This window comes from Pterocles gutturalis, unplaced genomic scaffold, assembly GCF_000699245.1.
Source record: "Pterocles gutturalis isolate BGI_N339 unplaced genomic scaffold, ASM69924v1 scaffold18505, whole genome shotgun sequence".
Lineage (NCBI taxonomy): Eukaryota > Metazoa > Chordata > Aves > Pterocliformes > Pteroclidae > Pterocles > Pterocles gutturalis.
Genome location: NW_010143812.1, coordinates 12851 through 31746, shown reverse-complemented (window position 1 = coordinate 31746; position 18896 = coordinate 12851). Strand labels below are relative to the sequence as shown.

The 18896-nt window shown below is 38.8% G+C and overlaps 1 protein-coding gene across 2 annotated transcripts in view; it reads left to right on the top strand.

Moving 5' to 3' along the window:
- The first annotated feature begins 793 nt into the window (after positions 1-793).
- TMEM182 (transmembrane protein 182) overlaps positions 794-18896 on the top strand; it is a 23369-nt gene continuing 5266 nt past the window's right edge. The window contains exons 1-4 of one of the 2 annotated variants that reach the window (XM_010084872.1): positions 794-1133; positions 1511-1610; positions 2979-3077; positions 12064-12201. In XM_010084872.1, the coding sequence (XP_010083174.1) occupies positions 993-1133; positions 1511-1610; positions 2979-3077; positions 12064-12201 (478 nt within the window). In that variant the 5' untranslated portion in view covers positions 794-992. The remainder of the gene's footprint in view (positions 1134-1510; positions 1611-2978; positions 3078-12063; positions 12202-18896) is intronic. The other variant, XM_010084873.1, reaches the window with a different exon arrangement.

Below are 18896 nucleotides of genomic sequence, written 5' to 3'. Positions count from 1 at the left end.
ATCTCTACAGAAGTGTGCCCTGTAATCCACTAGAGATGTTTGTGAAGGCCTGCTTGTCATGAAAAGAAGTTGTTAGAAAAGTCTTTTTCTTGTGCAGTGAGTTCTTGGAATTGAAATGTGTTACCTCATCCCCTTCCAAAATGGCCAAAGCACAGGTATGGGAAAATTTTTTTAAAAGATTGAAGCTTCTTTATCAGATGGTGAGAGGAATTTTCAGTTGCATGCATTTGTGATGTATGCAAATAAGATGCATCTGAATAAATAAAGCAGTTAAATGCCTAGTTTAGTGTTGTTAAAACTACTATTTTTAAGATGTAGATTTTTAAAGATAACTGTATTTGTAATAAAGTTTAGGATTTTTCAAAGGCATTTGTGCAATTTGGCTACTGTGTTTTAAAGTTCCATAAAAAAATCTCAGCCTTCATTTAGTAATGTGACTTATAGTAACTTCCAAAGTGTTGCATGCGTTTCCTTCCCTGCTAGCAGCCAAGGAAACTTTTGCTACCAAGAACTTTGGAAGTTCTTGCTGCTACTATGTGCTCTGTAATGCAGTTCACATGGATTGACAGAGCCACAGCAACTCCCATTTCCACCGATGTTGGTGCACCAGCTGCAATAATATTTCAAGTCAAACCCTGATTAGTTAGGGGAAGGTCAACTATTTCTGACTGGCCTCGCCCGGACAGAGAAGCAGAATGAAGCTCTGCCATCAGTGTCCTAAAATAGAAGGTCCTTTTCATTTGTCAGGCTTGAGTCAGCCACATGGAACACAAATTAGGAGACGCAAATCAACTCACAGGGCATTGGGAAACACAGACAGAAAGTCAAGTGAAGAGAAACTTCAGATATGAGCTATATTCTCCGAACAGCTTTTTAGTCACTTTCCCAAAAATTTTATTTATATTACTGCTTCTTCTGAAGTAATTAAAAGGGTAGTTGTGGTTTTTTTTTGTTGTTGTGTTTGTTTTTTTTTTTTTCAAATAACTTTGATAATGAAGCTGAGTGTGGGGATATTTTTTGGAGGCTTCTTTGCAGCTCTGGGGGTTTTGCTTTTTTTGGTGGCATTTGGAACTGATTACTGGCTTCTTGCTACAGAAGTAGGAAGGTGTTCAAAAGCACCTGAGGATGCTGGGGTTAGTATGGACATCTTTATTTATCATGAGAATTATATATGTAGATTTCTTGGATGTGTTTATTTTGTAAGAATTTACTTCTGTACGAACTTTTGAATTTTTGACTTTATGTAGGCTTACAAGCTTGCTTCAAAACCTCTTGTAACCAGTTGTAATCAATTAATTTGTCTTTTGTGATACTACTTTTGCAATATGACATTCTTTCAAATGAAGTAGAACTGTTCAGATATCGTATAGCTAACCTATATTCAGACAGACTTTGTTTCATTATGATGGTCGTATTTTTTTACCTCAACATCTAATTTCAGTTGAGCTTGATTCTTTCAGGCATTTAAAAATTGTATGATATTTGCTTTTCTTTTTTTTCCCCCCCATAGGGAGAGAAGGCCACTTTCCATCATGAAGGTTTCTTCTGGAGATGCTGGTTTAGTGGAAATGTAGGAGAGAATAATGCCAGCATGTGGAATTTCTGGTATAGTAAGTAACTTTTTCCTTTACATTATCAACAGTAGTTTGTTCTCAAAATTGTTGTGGGGTTTTTTGCATATTAGGAATCACCAAATTTCATATGGCTTCTTTGGTGATCAGGTTCTTCAGCTACCCTAAAATAAATTATTGGCAATGATTTTTGTAATCTGTACTAAAGGAAACCCCAGGACAAAGTGGTACATGTTTAACTATCAAGTTATGCTGTGAGTATTACGGCACCCCTGTTAACCTGAGGCCATTCTGATCAGGCCAGTTTCTTACCACTTATTGTTAAACAGATTGTTTATTTCTGTAACGTAGGGAAAAAGTGCCTACTGGTTAGGATGGTCCATGAATTCTTGCTTGGAGAGTTTCTACAACTAGTTCTATGAGTGGGTTAAGGAAACCGTGGGCAATTCCACTGTGAAAATGGTGTAGGACACATCATCTCTAGAAGAATTCCACTGCTAAATTCACAGATGACCCGTTGCTTTCTTTCACTACATGCCAGGACTCTGGAAGATCAAATAGTATTTCACAACCAAAATCTCCCATGGAGAAGAGGTCAAGCAAAACTTATTTTCCTGTCTCTGACCCTACCTCTGAGGTACAGAGCTTCCTCTCCTTTTTGCAAGATTTCCACAGTCCTTGTGAAAAGCAGGTGCCATCATACAAATTTGACTTCAACAACCCATATTTTGCCAAATCTATTGCTTGGTCTTAAGTGACAAATGTTCACTGTAGTTAATTTCCCCTTGTTATTTGTCTGGAGAATTCTGCAGTCAAGAATCTGAAATTTAAATGTGGTTTAAGCTATAGTCAGCCCTTATCTTTCACAAGGAGGAAGGTGATATTTTTATAAGCATTTAATATAAAGGGTGAAATTACCCTTCTCTGAGGGTATTGATTCCATAGAATAATATTTGTTGAGACTGTAAACTTTCTGAAGATGCTTGATATTTTTTCATTGTTCTTTCACAAGAGAAAAAGTAATTTCCTGTGTTTTTCTCCTTTTTTTTTTTTTTTTTTTTTGGTGGGGCGTACAATAATGAGACAGGCATAATTAACCCTCACAAGAGAAAGGTATGTATGCATATAAAAGCATACATATGCACTGCATATAAATTGCAGCGTGCCTTCAGCAAGGCTGCTTTACTGTTCCCGTAGTACAAATCTGTGTTGCCCTTTAAGGAATATCCTTGTCTGGACAGCAAGGCTGGTATCTCTTACCAAACCAAATCCACTGTAAGCTATTGCCTGGGAAAGAACCTGGAATCTTTACCTATGAAACTCAGTTGGCCCATTTGAAGAACAGGCTTAAAATATTTAATTGTTAAGGCATTAAAATATTAATCTTTAGCTTTCTTTCACTTTTAGCTAACCAGTCACCTTCTAAGAATTGTACACATGCTTACATCTCACCATTTCCTCTTATCCGAGATGAACACAACTCAACCTCCTATGACTCTGCAATCAGTAAGTATTTTTTTGGCTGCAAATGAGTACAGTGCCTATAGTTTCAAGAATACAATTTGGATGCTTCAGTATAAAACAGCCTTATCACTCCACACAGTTTAATTAATAGAGTTTTGGTGTTTCATACTTCTCATAATTTTGCAACATGCATATTTAAGCCACTATTTAGCAAAGCAGTTAAATAAACGCTTAGCTTTAAGCATGATGGCAGAATGAAAATATTTTCTAAAAGGAGACATTTCCTTTTTAGTGCTTTTTTCTCTGACATAAAAAGTGTCTTCCTTGGGCTGAATGCATTAAACAAGTACTTCTGCTCATCTATTCCAATTAAACTGTTTTTTGTTAAATAAATAACCACATGTGGAAATATACTGCATTTTTACTTTATGAAGAAGGACTGGAGAGGGGACTTAGATACTAAGTTTATTCAACAAACTCAGATATACTGTACTGACTGCTGGATATGCCAGCTTCTCTCCATTGGCACTATAGGGAGCTGAGGCACTGAAATTATTCTGAACAGTGTGCCATACATTAATAATGTAGCCTGAGACTGTAGCTATGGGCAGTTTTCTTTTTTTAACTAAGCTCTTTTTAAATATATATATTCTCCATAATAGTTCAAAATGCTTATTATGTTAAACTAAGATATTAACACTCAGAAACTATTGGAATAACAGAGATACATGTAGATATGCATACATGGAAGATATACAGTAATTGAAAACCTTATGTTTGAATAATGCCTGGAAAGCTCTGTTTTTACAACTCTTAAAAACTACTCAAAAATATTGGTCACTTTTCATTAGATCAAAGGCAAAGCTATTTGAAGTAAATAACTTCTGATACCTATTTCTTATGACTTTTTAAATAACCTGTGATGTGTGGATGCTGCATGTCTCTGGGCTTGCTGACTCAGTGACTTAAGTGATCCCTTCCTGTCCTGAAGCTGTAATTATGCCTTTGCTAACTTTGAAGTGTCTTCGTAATCCAATTTTTATGCTGCAGACATGAAAAATAAAATAAATTGGAGTGATAATGGTTCTGTTAGTCGTTAGAAATTATGAACTCTTTGCCCAGGAAGAATTCAGACCTCACCATTCAGAGATCTAATCTGTAACTTCACGGCACATCTAGAACAGTTTATCTTTCAATTTGAAAGTGACAGAGTCATCAGCTCCTAATAATCTAGACAGAGTTTGTATTCCACCATTCACTTGTACATTCACAAAGGATCCTCAAATTATATTGCATGATTACACAGAAGTGGACAAACAAAGAATAAGGAAAGGAGAAGGAATATCATCAAAAGTTTAATTAATTTTAGTTAATGTTTGCCAAGAGAACCACTGCTCAAATATAATTTTCCTATCTATATTTCATATTAGGAGATTAAAAATAGACAGAATTTTACTATAGATGCTGCCCCAGGTAGTGTATATTCAGAGCCATTCCTGCTATATAAATAGATACAGTTGGATTGCTTTTGAGCTAATTAAAACTGGAGAGGTTTTTTTAATGCCTCCAGTTCATTTTCAGCATCCAAGCTAAGTTATTTACTAGAGCAAGTATGCTTGTTCAAGAATATTTAACAAATTTTTATGAAGAAGGTTATGTCACCATCTCTTCTGTTATTTCAAAACTTTTTTCTCCCTTAGTCTAGTTTGATAGTCCTGCCCGTGGTATTTGGCAAACAAGTTTTTAAAACCTTGCTGCAACTGCAGTTGCTAAATTAAGAAGTGCTAGAAGGTTATCCTCTTCTTCTTGATTCACAGTGAAGGAAATGCTTCTCTGTAAAAGCCAGCAGCAAAAGCCCTTGTTTTGATTTCATGAAGAACAAGATTTAGTCAACTATTTGTATATCCAGTTGGCTGCATCTAATACCTTACATCAGCTAAACAGAACAAAAGGGCACTACCAAAAGATTGAGGTTATTGTATCTTTTTTCGTTCTGCTACTGTTTCTTTACACAATAGTACCATTTTCATGGCTCATAGCTTTCTCAACATATTCCCTTTTGGGGATAAAAAAGTCCGAATCTCCGACACAGGTTTATCATTGTGTTTTTAGTGAATCTCTCAAGTCCTATTTTAATTAGGAGTGGATAAGAAGAAATATTCTGTCATCTGAAAAATGCTTCGTTTGCTTGCTCTTTCATAGAAAAATAAACAGATGAATAAAAAAAATCTTTAAACTTCATTACAAAAATCACATATGTACATACAAAACATTTTTTTAGAAATCTCTAACTTTCTGTTAACAGAACTGTTAGTTTCTGAGCAAGCAAAGGCCTGTGACTTCTTTTACAGACTCTTTGGCTTAAGAGATTTTGGGACCTTATCAGAGGAATTTGGATTTAACTGCAGCCCCTAATGGAAACACTAGTGTGGTTTGAGTGCTGTGTTACCATCCAGTTAAAAGGGCTCAGGCAAAGAGAAGTTTCCTGCAGAAGATAAAATCTCTGATGATTTTTTAGTGCAACGTCTGGACCAAGCTCTCTGTTGGCGTAACCCCTTTGGCTTTACTATCAGTAGGAGTTTGGCTCAGAGATTTTCTGGGCCAGAATTCAAAAGAGGCTCAATCTATCCCCTTTTAGCTTATTTACATTTTTTATATGCTGGTTTTATGATGTTTGTGTGATAGGTCTCAAAAGACTTAAAACACTGAGAACCTTGAGGTTTAGTGTTATAGGACACCTTACAAAGTTTTAGACCAAAGGCTTGGTTCATCCTGCTGTACAAACCTAGACTATGAGCTCTTGGTGGCAAGAATTGCAAAGACATTTCCAGAAAAAGCTACAGTGATACTTATATTGGAGATTTGAATGTTTTAATGTCTGAGATTTCTTTTCATCATTACTGTCAGATGCATGATCAGCTTTGAAGGGTTAGATAGCACTGCCTTGAAATTGCAGCTGGCTGCATCTTTTAATTGGAGTTCTAATGGTTTTGTTCATTTACTGGTTTTGTTAAATATCTTGGTGCAGTGGGGAGGACTTCACCTACCTGCAGTGGAAGGTGTGGTCCACAGCTGTGCTAACCATCATTTATGGTTAATGTCCTTAAATAAATTTGTAGGCTATGTCATTTGTCTTAACCTGAAACAGGCATCTAAATGAACTCAGGAAGCCTGACTCTAGTGACTTTCTGTGATGGTACAGTGGTTTATAGTGACAGCTATTATAGTGTGCAGCTCTCAGGTAGACTTAGCATCTCATTGTGTTGCCAACAGATTCATTTGTATGATGATTCACAAAATATGTGCAACAAACCACAACCTAGGAATAAAAAAAAATTAAATTAGCCCATACAATACAAGTGCCAGAGTAGTGACCTCTACATTCTAAAATAAGCACACATTTGTATAATCATAATCATATTGGTTATCCCATCAGGCTAGTTTGAAAACATAATAGTACAGTACTTAAATAATAATTCATTGCTAGCTAGATTAATGCATGGTATCATTTCATTAGATTACTTAACACTGACATGCAAGCACTATCACACTTTTGTAAGATTCTTTTACTACAGAACAATACTACATTTGTACATTTTGAAAAATGTACAAAGTCCTTACTCATACAAGTAGTCCTGTTGGCTACGATGAGATTATTCCTAAGAAAAAGAAGTGCAAAATCTAGTACTTAGCCAAGTAATTGATTTCATTTTTGAAGGGTTTTTTTTTTTCTTCAACTTATTTGGAAATAAACAATAGTTCCTTAACTGTTGTAAATTGCCCCAGTGCCTTCTGAAGCTAAATTGGAAGCCATTTACTGGGGCTGCACTGACACATTAGTTTAATACTCTGATTTGTAGCTGCTAAGACTTTTTTCCTGACTATTAGTATCTTATTTTTCCAGTATTGGGGACATTGCCAGCATTTCAAGTAGTGCCCAATATAATGTAGAATACACAGTGTTTATAGAACTGAAGTCATATTCTGGTTCAGCAACTGTTAAATCTAAAATGGTATGATCAAATTTATTGGCAGGTTCGTTACTGGATTTAAATTAACCTAAAGTAACCTAGAACATATCAGCAATGAAATCTGAAAATTAAAATTGTACAGTGAAATGTTAGCAGTAGCCTATTTCTGGGGTGAAAAAATGTTGTTATGTAATACAGTCACGTAGTTGCCTGTGAGAGACTGTAATACAGTACCTTTACTAAGGTAGAACTCCCCAGACACCAAGCAGTGATAAAGCAAGAAGTATTTAAAAAAGCAATGTATTCATACTGTGAATATTGTATTTGTTTTACTGTTAAAGTTATTAAAAAAATAGATTATTACTGCTAAGGGATAGTAAAGGGTACTGAATGAAATTGAGAAAAGTCCTGCAAGGTTTACTGTGTTGCCAGGTGTGTCTCCTGTGGTGCTGCTGAGATCTGTGATCTCACTTACAGTATCTGCCGAGAAGATGCTCCTGATTTAGAGCAGTTCAGGCACTTCACCTTTCACTGTATTTTATATTGTGGGTAGCAATACTCTTGTCAAAAGCAGAGCTCTTGTCAAAAGCCAGGCTCTTCTCTGTGACATCCAGTGATAGGACAAGGGGCAATGGGTTCAAGACGGAACATAGGAGGTTCCACTTGAATATGAGAAAAAACTTCTTCACAGTGAGGGTGACAGAGCACTGGAACAGGCTGCCCAGAGAGGTTGTGGAGTCTCCTTCTCTGGAGACATTCAAAGCCCGCCTGGATGCGTTCCTGTGTGATCTGATCTAGGTGTCCTGCTCTGGCAGGGGGATTGGACTAGATGATCTTTCGAGGTCCCTTCCAATCTCTAACATTCTGCGATTCTGTGATTCTGTGATTTTTATATCTCACATTATATAGAGAGGTAAAAAAGACATAAAATATAATCCACAGCCAAAATGCAGGAAAGTTTCACTTTAGGATGTGAGCTTGCAGGTGAAAATTCAATTAATTTTGCCTATCCTTAGTAATGTTTATGCAGCACTGTATTCACACATGCTTCAAAAAGTTTTTCGGTTTCCTAGTGCTTAATTGATATTAAATTCAATATTAAGTGGCTGGGGTCTTTTTTTTGATAGGCCATAGGAAATGTATGGGCCGATGGCTGAGATTTTAAAATACTAGAAATCAACAAGGGCAATAAAATAGGTGGTATGGTTTCGTGAGACTGATGTTAACATCTCTGACAGTAGATGGGTGTTGCGTTGTGTCATTAGCTAACCTGTTCGTGAGTAATGCATTGTGGAGCTTGAGAGGTGTGCATGGCTACTACACAGCAAGTGTGTGTTGCAGGTGACACAGCTGTGTAACTTTGTCAGATTAATTATTGCTTCTCTTTCATATCATGCACCAGTAACACCTTAAAATATGAATCTGTAGCTTCTGTTTAAAATCAATGCTGGCATCTACTATACTAGAAAAGGAGGCTTTTGATAATTTTCAGCCTTTTCTCCAGAATTTGGTCTCTTACTCAAAACCAGGTGCTTCTTCTAGTTTTCAAACAATGCAGAAGTCTCCAGAGGGACCTAAATTAGGATCTTTAGGGAGAAAGGCAAGTAGCAAAGGAAAACTACAGGTGGTGAAATTTTGGAGCTATATACTGCAACTATAATGTTCCCATAGTATACAGGCCAAACTGTGCAGAGATCAAAGACAAGCACACCGTGTGTACTCCTGTTTTCCTCTAAGTGCTATTTTATTTTTAGGCATGCCTGTCACTGCCAAGGCAAATGTTGTACCCGACAAAGGGACAGCTTACCAAGACAAGTTACAGAACCTTCTGTTTAGCACTCTTGCAACACAGAGCAATGGTATCTAAGATCAACAGTGCAGATAGGTTTACCTCAGACTCTGCAGTACTGCTTGTACTTTATTTCTTCTATTGTAGGAAATACTTGGAACAATACAAGTAGCTAACTCAAACATATCTGTGAAGTACCTTGCAGATGCAAGGGTACTCCCTTGTCATCTGGACCAGAACACAGGCTAGCTTATGAACTGCCTCAGTGAGGCTTGAAATGGTGCAAACTTCTGTTAACACTTTGTACAGGTACGCTGAACCATTGTTTCTTGAAACAATTGCTTGGATCACAGTGTCAGCCCTTTTCATGGGATATAAAGAAGCATAATTCAAAGCAGCATCTTCTGTTGCATTTTATCTGTCATGGTTCACCTCCATGTCAGAGGAGCAAAGCCTTTGACTTGAAAAGTAAGTTCATTCCAGGAAGGGTTAATTTCAACCAGCTCTTTTGTGTTCATCTATAGATGCCAGCTAAGCTAAATGACAGCAGTAGGGCTGCATTATAATTTTGAGTGATTAGCCCTGTAGGAACTGATCTTGCCCATCTAGGTAGAGAAGATGGGAAATGTGGTCTGAGCAAAAGTAGTCCAAGTAAGAAATAAGTGAAGCCTTCTTTGCAGAAAAGTGATTGATTTTTAACTTCCTTACTAAAGAAAAGGTCTGAATGCTCTTAGGATGTTTCCTCAGACCTGTGCCACAAATGATTCAAATGACTTACTGTCTTGAAAATTAGAGGGGGTAGATTTTTGCTTGAAAAGTCACAGATTTGGGAGCATTGCAGACTTTTTACCTGTCAACTATGCTCTTATTTTCTAATTGATGTTTAATGATGGAGTTAGCTGGATAAACAGGTGTTAGGATCATCAGAATTTATCCATGATTCTCTATAGTAAATAATTATTTCCGGAGAAATAGAATGGAAGCTTATTTCAGGTGATAGCTACGTCAAATCAGTATTTCATGTATAATGCATAAAATTATGCTGTTGAAGTAGAGAAACAGCTTTTCTCTCATTTAGTTATAAAGAGGTTTAAACAAATTTTCACCAGTTACATTTGTAGTCCTTTTGTGTTCCATTTCCAGAAATATTTGAACAAATTAAGCTTTTCTGGTAAAAATTCGCTAAAAGCAGACTTCAAAGCTTTGTGTATGAAGAGCAGATAATGGAATTGGATACTGATTTTGTAATGCTGTAATCTCATGTCCTCACCCATTCAAAAAATAGAAACAATGCTGTTATGTCTTAGATGACTGACCATAATGATATCGAAGAAACCTTTTTCAAGGTCCATTTTGGCCAGTGTCCTATTATGTAGCATGACTTTGAAGTACCTTGGGCCATCCATGTAAAAGAGTTGGGTGGTTATAGATTGATTTAGCGGTATTAGGTTTTAAATGAGGAGGTAATGTCCCATGGACTTGGGGACTGTGATGAAGCTTAGCAAAGTAGCCCCATGAGTAAAATAATATGAAATTGCTTCAGAGACCCAAGACTGAAGGACTTGAGAGATTTACCTTTCTAGGTCTCCATTCACTGCTCATTTGCATTAAGTGAATCATTTAACTATGTGTTTAACTTTAAACGGGTGCCTAAATCCCGTAAGTAGAGTACTTAAAGCAGAACACACACTTAACTGCTTTGCTGAGCCACAGCCTTTTTTCTTACCTACTGTTTCCACATTTTTTGTTTATGATGTGGAAAGAAGACTTGTACTAGATATGTACCAAAACACAATTTTAACTCTTCTGCCAGCTACTTTCAGACACATTCATCCTTCCTATGCCCAAATCTGCTGATCAGTGTGGCAGAAAATTATGTCTCTGAATGTTTGCCTGGATTGAAAAGGATGCTATTTAAAAAGTGTGGCTAATGTGATGTGGTGAATGTAATCTAGCTAATATATTTACAAGACTGATTGAAGCAAGATGGTGTATACTTTAAGAGGAATTAAACTGGTCAAGTTAAAAACTACAGATTTTTGAAACACTTTAGTAGGAAGCACGAGTTGATAATGTCTAGTGCACCTTCAATTTCAGATGAGAGCAAACCTGAATTATTCTAGAGTAGATGGCTCTAACAAGCTGTATGAATTTGAAACTTTCAGGATATGAAGCTGTATAATAATTGCTTCGTTGTGTTTTGCCATAACACTAAGTAGGTGCTGTCAAATGATAAGTGGCAGTTTCTTTTGTGACTCACTTTTTTCTGACTTGCCAGCTGGCTTATATGGTTTCCCTCAGTTGGGTGGAAATGTTTTTTCACTGACTGAATTGTCAATGCTTCAAGATTTTCAGATCTGACTATGGAGATCTTTGCAACTCATAATTTTACTAATGGGTTGTGTTAATGTACCAATTTTTAAATTCATGGGAGAAATTTATGTCACTCTTGTAGTATTTGTAAAATGATGACTTTGTTAAATGGATGTGCAATTAACCAGCTAAAAAATAATTGTTGGAAAGACTCTTTTGGCCAGAGTATGTCGCAAAACTCTCGGCTCATTTATTGCCAGCTGCATCCATTAATTCAGCACTGCTTGGCACTGTCTAGCAGGGGCTTCTGAAACATCACATTTTAAATCTAATAAAATACAAAGAGCCTTAGAGCAGGAATAGGCTGGTTTAAAATGCTTAACTGTTTTTCAGAAACCTAGTTTACATTTTTTGAGTTTCTCCCCCCTGCTGCTTTCTGTCTATTGAATAGGACTATATGCAAGGAGAATTATCCAGTTCTAAATTGTAGAAAACTTATAGATTGCTGTTGGTGATAAGATCTGAGCACTAAGATGTCAAGATGTTGCAGCTCTCCGCTTCTCCCAGACAATTTTAGTAAAACAATTGTATCATGTCAGTCCAATCATTTATCCCAAAGAATCATTGCTACAGCTTTGGTGTGCCGTTTTCTAAAGAGCATAAATGTGGTCAAGTTGCTATCTTACAAGTCCCTGCTAAATATTAAGCAGATGGATTTAATTCGTGGCAACTTACAACCATTATTATTTTCCATGATCATCAGATAAGGACTGGCATTCAAGCCTAATTTGGTCCACATGATATATAACGTATTTGCACAATGGAATGGGTGTTTTATTTGTTAATAAGGCAAGTGAAAAGAGAAGGAGAAAAATAAATCTTTGTTAGCCAAATATGTCACTTGTTTAAATTCTAAAAAGTGTTGTATTCTTTTTTTCCTCTTCTCTTTCTCCAGTTTATCGAGGTTTCTGGACAGTTCTTATGCTCCTGGGAGTTCTCACTATTGTGATGGCTAGTTTCTTCATCATCTGTGCAGCTCCTTTTGCCAGCCACATTCTGTACAAAGCAGGAGGAGGCTTCTTCATCATTGCTGGTGGGTATACTGTTTGCTCAGTCAATTAAAGAATAGAAAGGATGAGGTATTTCTTCCATTTTCCTTGACCAAAAATTATATTAACCATGGTTAAAAGAAAGAAAAAGCACATGCTTCTGTCCTTTGGCTTGTGCAGTGCCTGCCTTGGAGACAATTTTTTTCTACAGTTATTTAGTCATGAAGGTATGCTAAAAGCTACTTTTGGATTAAGATAAAAAAAAAATCCAGGACAAATAATGGAATTGCAGTGCAATTTCAATCATCTTTTTTAGCAGTAAAAAGAATACATATTTAAGGATGCTGCCTTGTGGGATTCTCAAGGGCTTTAGCTAAGGAGAGGGGGTTTTTAATCACTGACACAAAAGGTGATTACGGTGGGCTCTAAAGAAGTGGGAAAACAGAGCACATTCACATGACCAGTATAGAAGAAATGTTTTGGATGTGATTGGATCACACAGAATAGTTGTCACGTATGAGTAAGTGGGAGCTCTAAACCTCTGTGAATGAAATACAACAATTCCGTCCTTCATCATAACCCACACATACTATGGAGGATGCACCCTCCCAGGATTCAGCTGATATGGGGAGCTCTCTGGGATGCTTTTCAGTTAACCTTTAAAAGTCTGGAAGAATGTCACACTGCTGTGTAAGATACAGTTGTGTAGGATGCAAATGGTAGTGTGTGCTCAATCACTGTTCTCCTTTGTGTAAAGCCTGGTGAGAAGCAGCCCTGTGAGAGCAGTATTGTGTTACAAGATAGAGCCACTCACGTCAGGACCGAAAGGCCTGGGATCAATTTCTGCTTCTGTTACTAACCTGCTGACCTTGCCTACCCACTTCACCTCACAGATCTTCATATGCAGCTAGTGATCATTATTCCCTTTTAAAGTTATGATTATTGTTGTTGAAAAGCAAAGATATTTAGCAAAATCCTGCCATGATTTACCAAAAGATAGGGGTGGCAGCAGAATATAGGACCCTGGAGCTATTCAGATTGCACAAGACATTTTCACTTGGGCAGGGGGACACAGTTCCTGACCAAGCTCTTCTGCATCTACTCTCAGACCCACCAGTGAGGCAAGGCTGCTTGGGTAACATGCTTACCGTAAATATCATTATCCTATCTAACACTTCAGGTCACTCACAAAAACATTAAAAAGAGTTTGTTGCTCTCAGCTCTTCTCACAAGAAGTCCCATAGCCAAGGTGAGGGTTTAATTATATAATGAATTAAAATCATTCTGGTAGAAGTGACCATACTGACATAACAAGAGCTTATAAATACTTTGCATTGCCAGTAGTTAAAGCTATGTCCTATGGGATGGCTTGCGCAACAAATCCGTTTCCTGTGGTATGACTGATCAATGGCCCATGATGTTAAATGGAGAGTAAGAGGGATTCTCAGACCCAAAGGTATGACAGAATAAAATTGCTGTCTCTCTTTCTGTCCCAATAGGAATTCCTCACAATAGTTAATATCTTAAATCTGGGATAACTTGGGGATAGAGCAAGATAAGGTAGAAACTGAGGCAGAAGAGGGGTGTTTTAGTCTGCCTCTAGAAGGCAGGGTGGTGTGCTCTACTGTGTTCCCTGTTGCCCTGATCCCTTCCTCTATCCTTCTCCTTCAGGACTAGAGAGCCTGTTAATTTACTGCCTCCCAATGGGAAACAGGGTGTGGAAAGGGAGAGTGATGAGGAGTGGTGCATATTTGCCACTCATACCAACATGTGATCAGGATGCTGCCAGGGTGTGCACCTATTTAAACACAGACCTAATGGGAAAATGAAAAGATGTGATGTGACTTAGGTCACAGGTGAAGTTAGAGTTCTTATAAGACAGAAACCAGCATACTGATTTGAAGAAAAAAAGGAATTATATACATTGCTCTATAAGGGCCTGGATGCTGTCTTATCACAAAGTTCAAGTAGCTGTTATACTAGAGAGAATAGTAGGCTTCTGAGAAAGAAGTTAGACAATGTGGTTGTTCTGTGGAAGTTTGGAAGAAAATAGGAAGATCAGTCATTTTCCTACTTATATATCTTTAAAGAAATATATTAGAAGAAGCAATTTTAATACCTGTTATTGGACTGAAGTATCTGTATCCTTTTGCCAGCTTAACTGACAAATTAGGTAGCAGATAAAAGCTCTGGCTCAAATGAAGAGAACAGCTTGTAGCATGGTCTGCTGTGCCATCTCAGGTTCAGAAAGCAGCTGAAGATATTATTTGGAATGGGATTCATGCCAACTGTTCAGCCATCTGAAAACTAGGTGTTTTTTATGAACCATCTGCTTAAACTTCTATTGTCAATAGTAAGAAACACACTCTCAGAGGGGAACTTCACCTTATCTGTGCTAAGGCAAATAGACTTGCCTTTTAGAGGGAACTATGGAAAAAACCTAAACAGAGATCCTGAATGACACAGAATAATTTTAGGTTGGAAAGGACCTTTTGTGGCAATCAAGTCTGACCTCCCATTCAAAGCAGGGTGGCCTTCAAAGTTAGACCAGGCAGCTCAGAGCCTTATCCAGTCAAGAAGTTTTTAAAATCTCCAATAACTGGTGTTCCACAGCGTCTTTGGGCACTTGTCCCAGTTTGATCAACTTAATTGTGAAAAATGTTATGTTTTGGTTTTTTTCCCGTGTATCCACCTAAAACTGCCCTTGGTGCAGCTTGTGACCATTGTGTCTCATCCTTTGAGCGTACAGGTCTCTGAAGAGTCTATCCCCATCTTCTCTATAACTCCATTTAGAAAGATGAAGACTGTTTTCTTCTCGAGACTAAAACTCCCCAGTCCACTCAGCCTCTCATTGTTCTCCATCCCCCTAACCATCTTAATCATCATCACCTCAGTTTATCAGTATCTGTCTCTCACCAGGGGGCTTCAAACTGGGCAATTTTGAGATATGATGTCGCAAGTGCTGAGTAAACAGAAATAATAGTATTTTCAAACCTGATGACTGTGTTCTTGCTATAGCAGCTCTGTATGAGGTTAACTTTTGTTTCTGCCAGACCTGCTTGAATTCTTGCATGCAGAGAGGAACCATTATTGTGCTTTAAGGAAGCTGCCTGTGAGGAACAACCAGGTCTTCTGGGCCCCTTTGTCCTTCAAGGCAGCCTTTATCCTTCAAGGCAGCCTCCCTTGGGATTCTGCCTACCAGTTCCCTGAACAGGCTGAAGTCTGTTCTCCTGAAGTTCTGGGTCTTTAGCCTCCTACTCACCTTCCATATTCCTCCTAGGATACTAAACTTTGCAATTGCATGGTCATAATAACTACAGCTAACACTATCTATCATAGAATCATAGAATTGTTAGGGTGGAAAGGGCCCTTAAAGATCACCGAGTCCCACCCCCCCTGCCATGGGCAGGGACACCCTCCACTAGACCAGGTTGCTCAAAGCCTCATCCAGCCTGGCCTTGAACACCTCCAGGGATGGGGCATCCACAGCTTCCCTGGGCAACCTGTTCCAGTGCCTCACCACCCTCACAGTGAAAAATTTCTTCTTAATGTCAAATCTAAATCTACCTTCTTTCAGCTTATAACTGTTACCCCTTGTCCTCTCACTACACTCCCTGATAAAGGGTGTTTCCCAATCTCTCACGCAGGTCCCCTTGAGGTACTGGTCGGCTGCTATAAGGTCACCCCAGACCCTTCTTTTCTCCAGGCTGAACAACCCCAATTCTCTCAGCCTATCCTCATAGGGGAGGTGCTCCAGCCCTCTGACCAGTTTCATGGCTCTCCTCTGGACTCTCTCCAACAGGTTCAGGTCTTTTTTATGTTGAGGGCCCCACAGCTGAACACAGTACTCCAGGTGGGGTCTTACAAGAGCAGAGTAGAGGGGGAGAATCACCTCCTTTGACCTGCTGCTAATGCTTCTTTTGACGCAGCCCAGGACACAGTTGGCTTTCTGGGCTGCAAGTGCACACTGACAACGCATATTCAGCTTCTCATCAACCAGTACCCACAAGTCCTTCTCCTCAGGGCTGCTCTCTATCCATTCTCCACCCAGCCTGTATTTGTGCTTGGGCTTGCCATGATACACTCCTGACCATTTTTTTCTTTTCCTTATTTGTGAGCAGCAGGTCCAGCAAAGCGCTTCCATTAGTTGGTCTGTTCCACACCTGTTTCAAAAAGTTACCCTTGATGCAGTCCAGCTACCTAGTTCCTGGATTGCTTGCTCTCTGCACTGTTCTTCTATAAGATATTGCGGTGTCAGAGTCCCTTGTGAGATCCAAAAATCATAACTATTTTTCCAGTCCACTTCCTCTTCTTGATTAGGTGCCCTGTAGGAGATGCCCACCATGACCATACTCTTTTTGTCCACCTTGTTAATAACATCCTGTTACTTAGAAGGTCTCTGTCCATTCAAGATATTTCTTTGTGGAGACTGCAGCCATCCCACCCCATCTTAGCTGCCTGTTCGTAAAGAGTCTGTATCCATCCAGCAAAACATTCCAGTCAAGCAAGCTGTCTCACCCTGTCTGCAGCTGCAGTGGCATCATCCAGTGACTGCATGAACTTAAATTCCTCTCATGTTACTCCAACACTTAGTTCATTTTTGTACATGCGTTTGAGATGGGCTTTCAGTTGTGCTGCTTTCTCAGTGGAAGTGTACGAGCCTCCTTCATTGCTCTGTCCCATGCATATGCCCTCCATTCCCTTCCCCCTACTTATCTGGAGGCTTTGGTGTCGATCTGACAATGGACCTTGCTTGCATCTTTTCTCACAAGGTTACTGAGCTTCTTTCTCTTTCCCCACCTTGCCTCTCCTCAGCAGTCCTTGCATCTCAAAGAGGGTCCCATGGTCACAGAAGCCAAAGCCCTTGCAACACTAGCTACAAAGCTAGGAGCTGATGCACAGTGTATACCAACTTTTGTACAGTTTTTGTCCTTTGGGCAGCTGGTTTGAGACCATCATCACCTGGGCCCCATGCTCTTACCTCTCACCCTCAAAGCCCTGTAACTACCCACTCAAGGACTCAAGGTCTCTGCCAACATCAGTGGTGCCCATGTGGATGAACTGCAAAGGGTCTTCAAGGGCCAAAGGACCCTCACAAGCCTCTCCACAGTGTTGCATATCTGGGGCCCAAAATAGCAGCAGACCTACCCACAGAGCAGTTCTGGTGTCTGAGCTGTGGCAGAGTCATGCACCTGCCTTTTCTTCATCCTGACCTTTAAGAAAGGCTGCCCACTTCTCTTATTGAGTGTTGCAGCTAAACTGCCACCAATGGAGAGGCACTCACACAATTAGTAGCATGCTGGCAGCTTATTGACTAGCAGCTTTCCCTATTGAGCTTTGTAACCACGTTAACTACCTGAGGCTGCAGGTGAAACTACAGATGCTACACCTGTGGGGAAAAAGTGCATATCGGTTCAACGATACCACAGTCAGTGACTTGGGCGCTGTGTTTGCAGCCTCACCTCTGTGGTACACTATCAGAGGATGGACCAAGAGCAGCTACAGTAGTGCAAACTGTAAGAAGCCTTATAGTTGTTTCAAAGGTCATAGGAAAAGAAGGGAAAGCTGCCATAAAAGAATCACTTAGAGCAGCCATCAATAAAGTCCATAATTACCTTGGGCCTCTTCCTGCCTGGTGGTGGTGTCAAACGAGCAAGTCCCCAGGATGTGCACAGAGCATTACCGAACCAGACCCTTGTGAAGAAATAAGATTGGAAGTATGACAACTGTTTCCTGACAAAAGAGTGATAATTCTGTCTGCTAGATGAGGACAAAAATATGTCTTCAGAGACGTGTGCCATCTCCTATAACTCTTAAGTGGGATCCTCTGGATGTACTTCAGAGTGGAATGTCAACCATACTTTTAAAATAAAGGTCACAAGAGGCCAAGGTAGGTGGTAGAATCTATAATAAGGACAAAGACAGAAAAATGCATTTGAAAGGAAAAAATATACACACATACAAGTTTTCCTCAAGTGAGATAAAGTGCTCTGAACTTCTAGGCATAAGTAAAAAGCTCACATCATTCTTTCTAGCACCTGTTGTCTTCGTGTCTGCATAGTAAAAGATTCATGCCATAAACAGCCATTCACCATTGACAAGTGAAAGGCATTTCTACCTGGGAAGAATAAGTACTAAAGGCCAGCAAACTGCTTCTTGAATTCACAGGCATTTCTAAAGGTTCTGTATTCTTTCTCCTCTGCAATATGCACAAGTATTTGTTTGAAAGAAATTCAGAAGAGTAATTGCAAAAGACAGAAAAGTGTGACCTCAGAGAAGTCCATGTCTTATCACACTGCACAGACTTGTGTATCAAACATGTGTGTTCTTAAAAAAATGCAAAATGGAATAAAAGAAAGAAAAAGAAGAAGGGAAGTGTTTATTTAATCTCTCTCAGACATATTTTATGTACTAGGAATAATTTCCCCCATCACTCCTGATTCATGCAACTGCTGTTTTATTTTATATTCACTAAAAGGCAAGGACAAATGGACAGCTGGACACTATGCAAAAGGTCTAAATGCCAAAAATGTTGAAATGCATCATAGCACACATTGTTCCTAAAAATATTTGCTTCATGAAATTGTGGCGGTTTTTTTCAATCTCATAAATTTTGCCCTGGAGCTTGGCTATGAGAGTTCATGACATTCACAATAGAAAGTCAGTGCAAGACTGCAGAAACAGATTTCTCAGAATAAATATATATTCATTTTAGTATATTCTCTTCCATAATGGGCAG